The following is a 12,871-nucleotide window of genomic DNA, read 5'->3' on the forward strand; positions in this document are numbered from 1 at the left end:
TTATCTGAACACTTATGATTGAACTGGCACACAGGTGTTTGGAAAATGGAGGTCCTACTGTATATGGCTTGTGGGACTGATGCAATTTTGATAGTCTTATAGCATCCAGGCATTAAATATCAGAACTGTTGGAAGTCTACATAAGGCAGCTCTATACTCACATCAAGATATTAAAATGCATGAAGTAATGAATACTGAAGATAAGAATACACACCATGCATGGATTAAACCTGGTAGATTCCCATTGCCCTATTAAACCCCATGATAGTTAATTGGCTTCTATCCCACACTTTGAAGCATTTGACTTCATAAAGAACTACAATAAGTTGTATATGGTTTCACTTTTGCTGTGCATGCAGTATTGTATGATATGGCTTCATATTTCTTTTGATCTAACTGAATGTGTAAATCAACTAGTCCTTCATATTTAAGTATTAATTCTGACCTACTGGGATTTAACTACCATATCCTCCTACTTTTACACAGTGTTGGGCAAGTTACTTTTTAAAAGTAATTAGTTACATATTACACATAACTTGCAGCTGCACTATTTAGTTACAGTTACATATTACCCATAAAATAAAGTAACTGTAATAATATTACATATTATATTACTTTGTGTCCATAGCCTTAAGCTGTCACGTGTGAAACTACCACCTTATCACATGACACGATTGTGTTGTTGGACAATGTGCAAGTCTTGATATAAGTAAGTAGCTGGTGAATAAGCCTCACTTAGTAGGCTTCATTACTTCGTTGTGGCTAGGTGATACTCAGTGGGTTACTAACGAGATTAGTAACTTCGTTACTTTTAGTAATAATATTACGTAATATTAGATTCATTACAGTAACTATATTACTTAGGTAACGCGTTACATTTGCAAGTAAAGTAACTTGAGTTATATTACCTGTTTTTATAGCGTATTTCATTATATTACTTTGTTACCACAAAAGTAATAATATTATGTAACGCGTTACATAAGTAGTGCGTTACTCCCAACACTGCTTTTACATTGATGTATATAGGACTTCAGTGGGAATAGAAATTCTCTTGTAGTCATTCTAGTTTCTCCAACTATAGCAGGGAATGTAGAGAGTTTTCTGCATCAATGAATACGTTTTGTAGTCGGATCAATTAAAATCATTTGTGAATGCTACTATATTGATATTTGACCCAGTTCAGAATTCTGAATTTGTGGGACACTAGATGAGTCTGAGATGGACAAGTGTTTTCCATAACAAGAAAATAGTTCTCACTGAAAAGGTTAATTTTATGGTAGCTATGGTCAGGCACCATTCTATTTCAGTTTTGATGTGGTATGCGTGGTTCACCATGCAGTCATAATTATGTTAAACAAACAATTGAAGTAAAGGATTAAGGATCATATAGGAATAAAAAGTAATGAAACAAGGGAGGTCACCTACACCTGCAGATATAGCTACTAGTGGAAATTATATTCAGTCTACAACACAGTTTTACGTAATTTCTTTTTTTGGTACTTAACATGTGTAGCAAAGTTTCTGTGCATTAATTATAATAGTAAAGATTACATGGACAACAACAACAGAATAATATGCATTAATGTATAAAAGTGTAGTATCTGTATGGTTCACACATAAAGCATTGTATTAAAGTATAATCATGTAATTATATAGTGCATGCATGGTTTAAATCAATAAATAAACCAAAAATTACTTTCATGAATTTGGTGATACTTGTAATTATACAAGCAAAATGTTGAGTATGATTCAAACTCGAATGACAGTGAGGATAGCACATGATCTACTATAGGAAATTGAGGTATTCTCACTTGGGCAGCACCATTTTCTCTTACACACACCATTGCATCTGTGATAAGATTATGGACTAATGACTGGGTAGAAACAACAATAGAGATATCAGCACAATCTGTTGGCAACATTTTACACCTAACAAGGTCAGTAATGTCATTACTTTTGTTTTCCACTACATAAGTGAACACAAAATTTGGTACAGCTGGACACAGAAAATTATGAGAAAACTCTTCTTCAGTGGTAAATACACGTCTGATCTCAAACTGTGATGAATACTTGTTGACAAGAGCTAATGCACTAGGAACATCTTCTGATGTCATTTTCCTCCAACCAGGTGTTCTGGGGGAGTTGGGGAGTTGAGCACTAGTGGGATGAGTGAACTGATATCTCCAGTATGTGATGGTAGTCACAGGTTTCAGGAGACAAGGTGGAAGAAAATGATAAATCTGATTTATACTACTCAGGTTAGCTCTCCTCTGCAGTTCCTTATGCAGCAAATAAAACACTCGTTTGTTACGATAATTCTTATGATAGCATGTTCCTGGATGAACACACATTACTGATACTCCTCCAATACTTATACAAACGGGAAAGGCAAATACTACACCTACTAGTTTACCATTAGTTGTTCTGATACCAAATTGCCACTCACTCCTTGTGTGGGGATATGTAATGGTAAACTGAAACCCAACACGATTTACAGTGGATCTATGCTTGTTCATAAAATTCACTACCTCTAAATTATCACCACTGCTCAGTGTAACCCATTGAAATCCTTGTGGTAAAGAGTATGATTCTTGTTTAACATGTTCTGGTAATGGCTCAATAGGACCAACCTCCCCTACCTCTTGTCCACGCCATAAGAAGGGAAGGCCTTTGTGCTTATCTGCTTCCTCACAGACCAGAGACTTGACTGCTAATGATGACAACTCATCATGTTTCCTCTTCATTGAAGTATATGCTCGGTAAACCAGTTCTTGTGGTAACTGCCATGTCAGTTCAACACAACCTGTTTTAATACAACTTAACACTAATTCTCCTTCATCTATATCCAACACTTCATACTCTAACTTGTACTTGTGTTGTAGTAACTCTGAAACAGTCAAATTTTTAGGATCTTTGTCAAACTTTTCAACCAAATTTGTAGACTCTTTGAATGGCTTAATGCTCACATATGGAATGAGTTTGGTAATCTTTTCAGCATAAAAAGTTGTTTTAAAACTCTCCAACCATTCTTCAGCCTCGGCTGATCCTGATGCACTCACAAGAGCCTGTAGAAGTCTTGTGTCAAACCAGTTCCAATATGGAGATTGAGCAAGCACATCCAACATCTCATCCAGTGAATGTGTCTGTTGTATTTTAGGTACTAAACTTTTAGGCAAGCTGCTTCCTAAGCTATTAATCCTTTGGATACAAGCCCTACGAAGTTTGGAGAACTTTTTTGACTCTAAAATGGTTTCTATTTCTGATGTCATTCTGGTAAAAGCTGAATCAATATTCAAACTCTTAGAAAATTTTGCAACTGGCTTTGGCTTGTAGAGGTCAACTTCAAGTGAAGGTGGTAGTGCTATTGCAATACGTATGTTGTATATAACTTAGGCAAATATAACATACTGCAGTCAATAATTACTGTGTATGTCTAAATGCTGTATATTTAGTACAAAAAATTCCTGATATATGCACAAAATCAGGCTTAAGGGTGATGGTGTTATCAAACAGTACTGTACTGTTTCAGTAGGCATCCCCCCAAAAGTGACAAGTGCCGCCTAAAATGCCACCCTTGAAAATCATCCTAAAGACATCTTATGCAACGAAAATCAGCTTTACTAGTATATCTAACATCAAATACAACAAGAAAACATTTACAGGCTGCTGGACATAGAATTAAAAATAATTACTGAAACTTGAATTTTCATTTGCCAGCCTGCCTGCCAGCTTCACCAGTGACATTCTGATGAGTGTGTGCCTTCTGTGCCTTGTCTTTCCTTTTATCAGGCTGGTCTTCTGCCTTCTTCATGCAATGAAACCATATAGAGGTGTTAATTTTCCCAATCAACACTTTCCTTGAGCAGCATATTTAGATGCCACAAACATATTTAAGCTTTACCCTCTGTAGATACCTGTAACTTCACAAATTCAAGACCACACCTATTAATGCGATCGTTGATTATAATAACAATCGAGTACCGAGACCACACCTCTTGTCTTAACAATCTATTTACTTGATCATGATGAGACACACCCCATCATAAGTAGTAGTACTGTATATTAGGGATCATGCAGTTTTGCACTTTCTTGCCCAAAAATATCACAGCCTCAAATTTCCTTCATAACAGCTTGGCAGTATTGGCTAGGCATAACCAAGCCCAAAAATTCCTTCATAATGACTCCAAACCCTTCTAACAAGTTTCTATGGAATTTAAAAAAAATCTTATTTAACAGAATTTTATTCTGACTAACTAACTGATGCCTTCAGCCAAGCATAACTCAACAATGAATAAGGCTACGGGCTTGATTTTTTCACTGTTCAACGTCACTTCATCCCGAGACTTGCCTTTTGCCAACCACAGTACATACAATGCACATATCATGGACTTCTTACCTTTGTCCTCCTTTGTGTTCCCCACTGACAATGCAAGGTGTCGATTCGTGATATAGCACGATACAGCTTCCCTCTGGTTTCGCCACATTTTCCGTAGCGACTGGATTCATTGCAGAGAAGTTTCTTGTGCTGTTCTTCGTTTGTAATGCTGTGTAACGATTGGAGCATAGCTACAAATGAAGTGTAATGGCCACCTCACTTTTCAGTGCGTAACTGATTGTTGGGGCGCACGTTCAGACGCAAAATTATTTTATGGAATGCCTGGCACCATTCTTTCTTTTAAGATGGTACACGCGGATTTAGTAGTCATAATTGTGTTATAAAAAAAGCAAGCAAACAAGTAGAAGGAAAACTTGGGAATTTTAAGCTGGATTAGGGATCAAAGAACAAAAAAAAAGCAGGGAGCTAAGTTTTCCTTCTACTGGTTATTATTGGTCTAGCTGTATTCATAATGCTAGCACAGTGAAAATATAAAATAGTGACACATCCCCTGATAGGTGAAAGGCTGACTTGAGATACTCTAATACAGCAGTCACCCTAATAGATCAGTCACATGTGTATAGTATGCTATAACAAAAAACCAAATAAACTAGTAAATTAAAAAAAAATAATTTAAAAATGAAAAGCAAGTGAAACAAGAGATGAATGATGGTATTACAGCATAGCTTGGTGGGAATATAACAAGGGATTTTCCCACCGAGCTATGTTGTAATACCATCATTCATCTCTTTTTTCATTACTTTTTTATTACTTGGATCCCTACTTCATTTTTAAAATTAATAATATACGTAATATACTAGTATACAGTCCAACCTGCATGTCTAAATCAGTCACCTTCAGGCTTAGATAGATGGCTGCTTTAGATAGGTGGGTTAGTCACTTGAGGAATTTGGAATTTTAGAGATGTGGTCTTTCTACAAGTTCCAGACAGGTCCCACTACACATATCAGGAGTAGTTACCAAACAATTGACTCATTGCTGATCATACTTGCATGATGCGAGCATGAATGTTTAATGATAAGTAGCTAGGTATGTAATATGTGACCCATAGCAGACTATCAGTCTGTATAGTAGGTGTGTCACAGCACATAGGTTAAGAGTTTGAGAATTAGGTGTGGAAGTTCCTGGCTCAAAGCCATTTTCGTGCACTTTTTCTTCTTGATGACTGTACGGTACTGCTCAAATGCAACATCGTCTCGCGAGAGTGCAAGTGATTAAAAAGCTTGCTAATTAAAGGGTGGGATGGATACTCACAAAAGAAATGGCCTTTTAATTAGCAAGTTTTTTTTAATTGCTTGAACTCTCGCAAAACGACGCATTTTTGAGTGGCACTGTATTTTAACTCAACATGATTTGCATCAGGTTGATTTTCTCCTTGTAACTTGGTAGCTGACACTGCGATTTCTTTTAAACCACAAAAGATTTGAGCTATGATTTATACACAGACCAATTTTAAAGTTATTCCCATAAGCTATTTATCCTGTGATAACAATGGTCTTTTTAAGCACAAATAATACAACTCTGTAAGTATAGATTTGCTCCAGTCTTAGCACAAGTATTCACCTTAATACATTCTTCACGTACACCAAATGATCAAATTATGTGTTTGAACTATATAACGGCTTTTGTAAACTATGCCAAATAAGAAGATGATCTAGGGCCCCAAAATAAAAAAATAAGGCCAAACTCGTGTATTTAACACATCCACACAGTGTTTATTCAAATTTCAGAAAAAACAGAGCCATGTTATATTACCTGTTCCCATATTGCCTCAAATTGTAGTCGGGACATTTAAGCAGCTGGCCACTACATAAGACTGGCCAGTAAATGAGACCAGTGATTAAGGTTGGGATTTATATACAAGACAAGTATTCACATATTTATTCCCTTGGAATAACCTTTGTGTTGCACCCACCTTGATGTTTTCCTGATCAGTACAATCTATACAGATTTATTAAAAGAAAAGTCATAGTACACATTTGCTTCATTGTTTACAAACAGATTTTTTAAAACTACTACAAGTATAAGAAATTTACATTTGAGTAGGAGTCATCAAACAGCATGGTAGTACATATACTATATAGTAGGGATCATGAAAGTTTGCACTTTCTCACAAAAAGTATTGACCAGAAAACAGCCTCACAATATCTTCATAGCACCTAACTTGGCAGTATTGGTTAGGTATAAGCAGCAAGCTACAAACAGCAAATTTCTAGCAGCAGGTAGCTGCAGCAAGTTGCAAACTGTAGCAGCAAGCTAAAAGCAAAAGCAGCAGCCAGCCAGCCAGCCAGCTATAGACTGCAAGCAGTACTGAAAGCAAACTTCAAGAAGTAGAAGCATGCAAGTTGTAAGAAGCACCAACATTTACAGCCACAGCAGCCAAGGGAGCAGTCAATTGCTAGCACCAGCAGAAGCAGCAAGGTATAGGCACCAGCAAATCATAAGCACCAGCAAATCACAAACAGCTCTAGCTTGCTGCAAGAAACAGCAAGCTACAAGTAGTTTCTGCATCAGGTTTCACGCAGGTACCATTGGAGGAGCTGTAAGTATTGCTTGGGGTTGGAAAACAGCAACATTCATGCAGTTGAGCTGCATGTAGAACAGCTATAGTTTTATGTAGCTACTGATGACTCATACTCTTTGCATGGCCATATCAAATGTCACTAAGTCTATAGCTACTTTGTTCACTGGAACAATAATTCTATTGAATGCACCAACGGAATTTTTGAAACAGCCAAAAGTCTAACTTACAATATAGCTAGCTATATATTACGTACACTAGATTTAGCTACTTGCAATGTTTGCTCCACATGAGAAGGATAGCCAACAAAGCCAAACTATACAATAGCTAACGTTACATTCATTCTAGCATTTCTATCGCATCATATCTGGCCTGAGATGAGATCTAGGCTGTTGTGCGACTGGGAAAAAGTTGCATATCAGTGCATAAAAAATAACAGTTCTTTTCCCAGTTACTGGTTGACCCATATAATCATCCAGATGTTGGATTGTGCAACCAGTAAAGGTTGTATATCCATGCGTAACATTGACACCAGCTTATTCATTGCTGTGAATTTGATTTCTATAAACCATTTCCTTTTCACACAAGCCTTTAAAGTTGCAAGAGCCTGTGAAGCATTCACATCAAATTAGAGTATGTCATATACAAATAGTTTGGTCTATCATATTCTTCCAGATCATGTGCTCTTCTTACACTATAGCCACTGTTCCCAATTGTGACAGAACTCGTGCTTATAGCTACTCTTGGCTGTGATCATTCTTGATTGCATATCTGCTTGACTATACATGCTGATCAGAACGCTGAGGTAGCCATAGCATGTTTTTATTAGTTTTTGAAGCCTATAGATACTAAGTCAAGTGTCTAACAAGTAAATCCATACAAGGTACCATGAAACCTCTTTTAGTGGGCCACCTCTTTACTAAGACCACCACATTTTAATGGACATGTTAAATAGGTCTCCAACACGGCTAAGTAATACTTCAAGACCTCATTAATAAGGCCACCTCGCCAAATATTTGGTTCTATAGGTGGCCCTATTAATGAGGTTACACTGTATGTAAAGTAGAAATTAGGAATAAGGATCGCTGAAAAAAAGTTATGAAACAAGAAGGGATCACTGGAGTAAATCAACAGGGATCATGGCTACATCAAGTAAGTAAAGTAGAAATATATTTACTAGATGTAACTGCAATCCTTTTGATCTACTCCAGTGATCTTTACTTGTTTAATGGATTCTTTCAGTGATTCCTATTCCTAATTTCACAAATTTAGTATAGAGTATATAAAAGAGCCTGTAAAGAAACAAGTCAATACAAAAAAGCTATAGTTTTCTTTTATGAAGATGGTGATCAGAAGGATTAGAGATGAAAGGCAAAGGCAATATGTAAACAGCGGATATTTTGTCAGAACCTCTAAAAGGCACATGCCACATGTGAGTTGATTGTTGTTGCGATTGTATGATTTGTTGTTACCAATCTTTTCCTTTGGTAAAAGTGGTCAAAATAAGATCTTTGACTTCTAACTAAAATTGAACTTGACTCTTGACTAAATTCTAGTTTACATCGTTATTCTAAAGGCATTGATTGTCATGGTATACACTTTATGTAATGTGCTTGTCCTTTTACCAACAGCAAATTTCTAACTGGACTTTTCCTGACCAGGACAAAGATTGGAGTACAGGATACATTGGAGTACCATTCCCTTGCCTCTAACCTTTCGTCTGATATAGACTATTTTGGTCTACCTACTAGCCTGCCATATCAGGCAGACCAAAATAGTTAGTGTTTCAGCAATTTTAAAAATTCAATACTAGTAATTGTATGTAGAAGGGTTTCTTGTTTTTTAAAGTTGGATTTGGTGTTTGATACTCTAAGATTCTCTCCTGTAAAGGCATTTTTCATTTGCTGTGTAAAACTTTTCTAGGATGATTTTTGACACCAGTATTTTGGGGGCTGTCATGCCGTAAATGATCCATGCCATAAGTGGCCCTGCCGGACCAACTGCAGTGTTTCAAATGGTATGGCCAGATTACATAATGTTGCTGCAATTGGTCCCCTTTGTGGCAAATGGTTTCTTCACTTATTTACACAATACTGAGTGATATAAACCATAAGGTGCAGGTTCTGTATGCTCTTGGCCATGCAGCCGGACAGGATATATGAATCACTCAAGATACTCTAATAGAGCAGTCACCAAACTACTTTAATAGAACATTCAGTGGAACATACAAGTGTAAAAGTTCTCTGCCATGCTACAGATATACAGACTAGTACATATCATCTCATGTAACCATTTCACACCTCAGATCAAAGGAGCCGTCCAGGCTACATTTTGTATGTAGCCCAGCTAGCTGGCCTACATACAAAATGTAGCTGGGCTACAACTAGGCAGTGATTATATAGACGTTGAGGCTAAAATCGATTGTGGGGATCAATTAATACTCATGTGATTAGGATGCACAACTTAGATTTCGCCATGAAAACCACTCAGACGGAGAACGTTTTGTTATCCTCGCCATTCTATGAGTTGAAAAACATTGGGCCAAGGTGAGAACTAGTGCTATAGCTTATTCATCGATCGTTTCCGCACGTTTTTGAATACGGACATGCCCCCATCACAAAGCTACTACTCTCTACACGGAGTAACTATTCTACAAGCAAGCTTACCTATCTAGGCCTTTAGTGAACTCCGTACTTTTTCCATAAACGATTCAATAGCACTGATTAAAACGTTAAACTCACATAACCGAAATTCTCTGTGATATCTCTAGTCAAACATAACCAGAACGTACTAGCTGCTGACCCTTAATCAAAAATTTTAGGTATGCATATATAATACATCCAGTGGCTGCACTCGTATTGGATTGGGTGATTGATCGCCCTGTACAGGCTATCAGCCTGATAAGTGTTACATATTAGCTGTAACATGGGGAATTTGGGCTTTGCCTGATATGTATGCCCGACTGCCGCACATATCGGGCAAAGTCCTCATGCCCATGTTACAACTATTACATGTAAGCCCACTGACTCTTATACAAAAGTGTCCGCTGGATCATTGCTACCTCCTTTGAAAAAGGCGAGATAGTAAAATACACAACTCACAATATGTTTCTGTAGAATGTCATTATGTGAGAGTGCATGCTTTACCTGTTGGTAAGCTTTTCTTGTGAAAGGAAGTGGTTTGTGGGTGTGTCTCGATGTGGCTGGCCAAAGTGTAGGCACCATTAATGGAGAAACCAAACTTATAGTTCATGGCAAACTCAATTTTATTAATGTTTTAGGAAGTAGTCACAAGAGTAGAACTGTGGCAGGGGCGTAGCTACACCCAGGCCTGCACAGGCACAGGCCTGGGCAATCATTGTTAGTGCCCGGGTAGCAAGCCTGATGATAGCGGTGCCCGCCTGGGCGTACCCATAATTAATAAACACCAAAAATACACACTTGCTATCTTTTTGGAGCGCCTTGTAATACTTTCCATAATAGTATCATCAAAAATCGCGTATACTTGAGTTTGTCAAGATTCCTGTCAATTTTAGTAATTGCCCAGCATCATGTGATAACATTTAAAGATTTGAGCGCGGGTTGAGAGTCAAACATGTGCTGCAATTTGGTGAAACCACTCAGTGGACAATACTCAGATATAAAGTAGTTAGACGTCTAATGGTGTAGACTGATGAAAGATGGACAAAAGCCTATTCCCAGTCAGTTGTGGTACCCGTCTGGCAGGACTCAAGAGGATCTGTGGCATTGTTTAAAGCTTAATGCAAAAGCGCGGCTCAGTGTGTGAAAGTCGAGTCCTCGGTTCAAGTAGAGAAGACAGAAGAGTGAAATAGGAGTCGATGCTGGGGCTAGAGTTGTCACTGATGAAGTATTGTGATGCTTATAAAGCGCTGTATCAGGCAGAAAGAAGTCCGATATTGGGCTGGAGGCTAAGTTAGTCCATCAATGTTTAGTTTTAGCTTCTATATTATTCATGCAGTAGTATCTTAGTCTAATAAGCTGCACAAACAGCAGTGTATCATAGTAGCTAGCTAGATACATGTATATCAGTAGTGCACAGTTTTTCGAAAGCAAATGTGTAATAAAGGGTCCACAGAGATGGGCTCGCGTTTCTTGCTAAATAGTTTGCATGGGGACAGTCAGATCCTGTGCCTGGGAATTCTTGAAAGCTAGCTACGCCCCTGCTGTATGATAAATTTGAAAATAATGCTACTTCTGATCTTACACGAAAAACCGAATGATTCCAATCCTGGGTACTTGTCTGGCTATGCAATCCGTCTGTATTGATAGATGTATCCATATACATAAGGGTCTACTTCAAAGGCCTTTATCTACTTGTACAGTATCTTACTGATATTACACGAGACACTGTGGCCTATTCAAGCACACATGTACCGCTACAACATTCTCAGCATGTATAATTCTCTGTAGGGAATGCCCCCCAGTCCTCCTAAACGAAATCCTTTGTCTACCCCCCACTTTGGAGTACTGTTTTCCACCCATGCACTGTGATAGGGTTAAATGGCCCATGGTGGTTTGGCATAATATCTTATGTGGATACACTGGTAGGTGATATCCTTATTACAACCAGCTGGATGACCATGTAAGCCTGAGTGTTTTCGTCTGAACATGTACTCCAATTATCAATTACTAACTCAAAAGTGACAACTGTTAAGTGCTACAAGCAAAGAACAGTAGGAAAAGGGCCTCTGTAATGAATCCAGTCACCATGGAAAATACAGGCACTTTGCGCCCCGGGCTAAATCAAGCCTGTAGCCTTAGCCGTTATTGAGCTATGCTTGTCTGAAGGCATTGGGCAGGCAGGTGGGCAGTTAAAAATTCCATTGAATTTTTTGGAATTTTCTACTGCCTGCCTGTATTATAGCAATCTATTGGATTGAAGCATTTGAGGTCATACTGAAGGCACTTTTGGGCTTGGTTTTCCTAAACCAATACCGCCAAGGCACCAGGAAGGTATGATATTTTTGGCCAGAAAAACCCAAGCATTTTACTAAAGTACTTTAACATTCACCAGGTACTCCCACTTCGCACTACCACAATACATTTACAACCTCTTACCATTATTATCTACACTGTAATGGTTCCCAGTTAAACAAACCAATAAAAACATTCAGTTAATTGATCATTATGCTTAACAGGTAAACTTCAGTGTGTTAGCATTATGGTTAGGGTCAGGTTTACAATGATGTCACTTTTCATAATTGCAGATATAAGGCTCATTAGAAAATGATGCTATCACTCGTGTTGTCAGGTCCCAGACCACCTACGACAGAGGAAGACTATCCATAGTGCCATAACTGGAGTTGGGGAACCAGTTGTGGTACTGTAGGTGGTGAGGTAGGTGGTCCGGGAGGACCATCTAGGGCAGCTGTGTTATAATTTTTTTTTGGAGGGGGTGGGGCAATTGTAGCATGACAGGGCTGGCTGGGTGGGTGTGCCTTGGTGTTTGTTATCAAGTAAATCACTTGTTTTCATAATACGATCATTACACACCATAGTGACATACCTGGTCCAGTTTGTTCCACTTGTTTACCATTTGGGGGAGAGGGTAGGTCTTGTCTTACTCTGCTCAAAAGAATCTTTATTTCTTCCTTTTTAGTGTTCATTTCATATTCAGCCATTGCATCCAGAAACTTTTCAAATGTTTCCACCCCACCAATTTGTAGTCCTGGTCTTATCGAGTCAAGAAACACGCGCGCCTTAGCACTGTCAGTTGTCGCCGCCTTTATTTTCTCCGAAAGCTCTGGATCACGTAGCAAACCTTTACTAACTAATGTAGGATACATCAGGTCCATCGGTAGGGCTTTTACCAATTTCTCATAGTGCTTTTCAAATGCAGCAAAGTGTACGTTGTCAGCCATTTTCACTTGCCGCGCGGCCTCACCCCCAGTTAAAACAACAAAAGGCGCTTAGATAAGCTTATAATTACGCGCT

The 12,871-nt window shown here is 38.2% G+C and overlaps 1 protein-coding gene across 1 annotated transcript; it reads right to left on the reverse strand.

Moving 5' to 3' along the window:
* Positions 1-914: 914 nt before the first annotated feature.
* LOC136250399 (uncharacterized) lies at positions 915-12,816 on the reverse strand. Its single transcript, XM_066042603.1, has 2 exons — positions 12,444-12,816; positions 915-3,361 (listed from the first exon to the last, which is right to left on the reverse strand). The coding sequence occupies exons 1-2, from the start codon at positions 12,796-12,798 to the stop codon at positions 1,674-1,676; spliced, it is 2,043 nt and encodes a 680-aa protein (XP_065898675.1). The 5' UTR covers positions 12,799-12,816; the 3' UTR covers positions 915-1,673.
* Positions 12,817-12,871: the final 55 nt, after the last annotated feature.

The sequence above is a fragment of the Dysidea avara genome, chromosome 3, assembly GCF_963678975.1.
Source record: "Dysidea avara chromosome 3, odDysAvar1.4, whole genome shotgun sequence".
In the NCBI taxonomy this organism is placed as follows: domain Eukaryota; kingdom Metazoa; phylum Porifera; class Demospongiae; order Dictyoceratida; family Dysideidae; genus Dysidea; species Dysidea avara.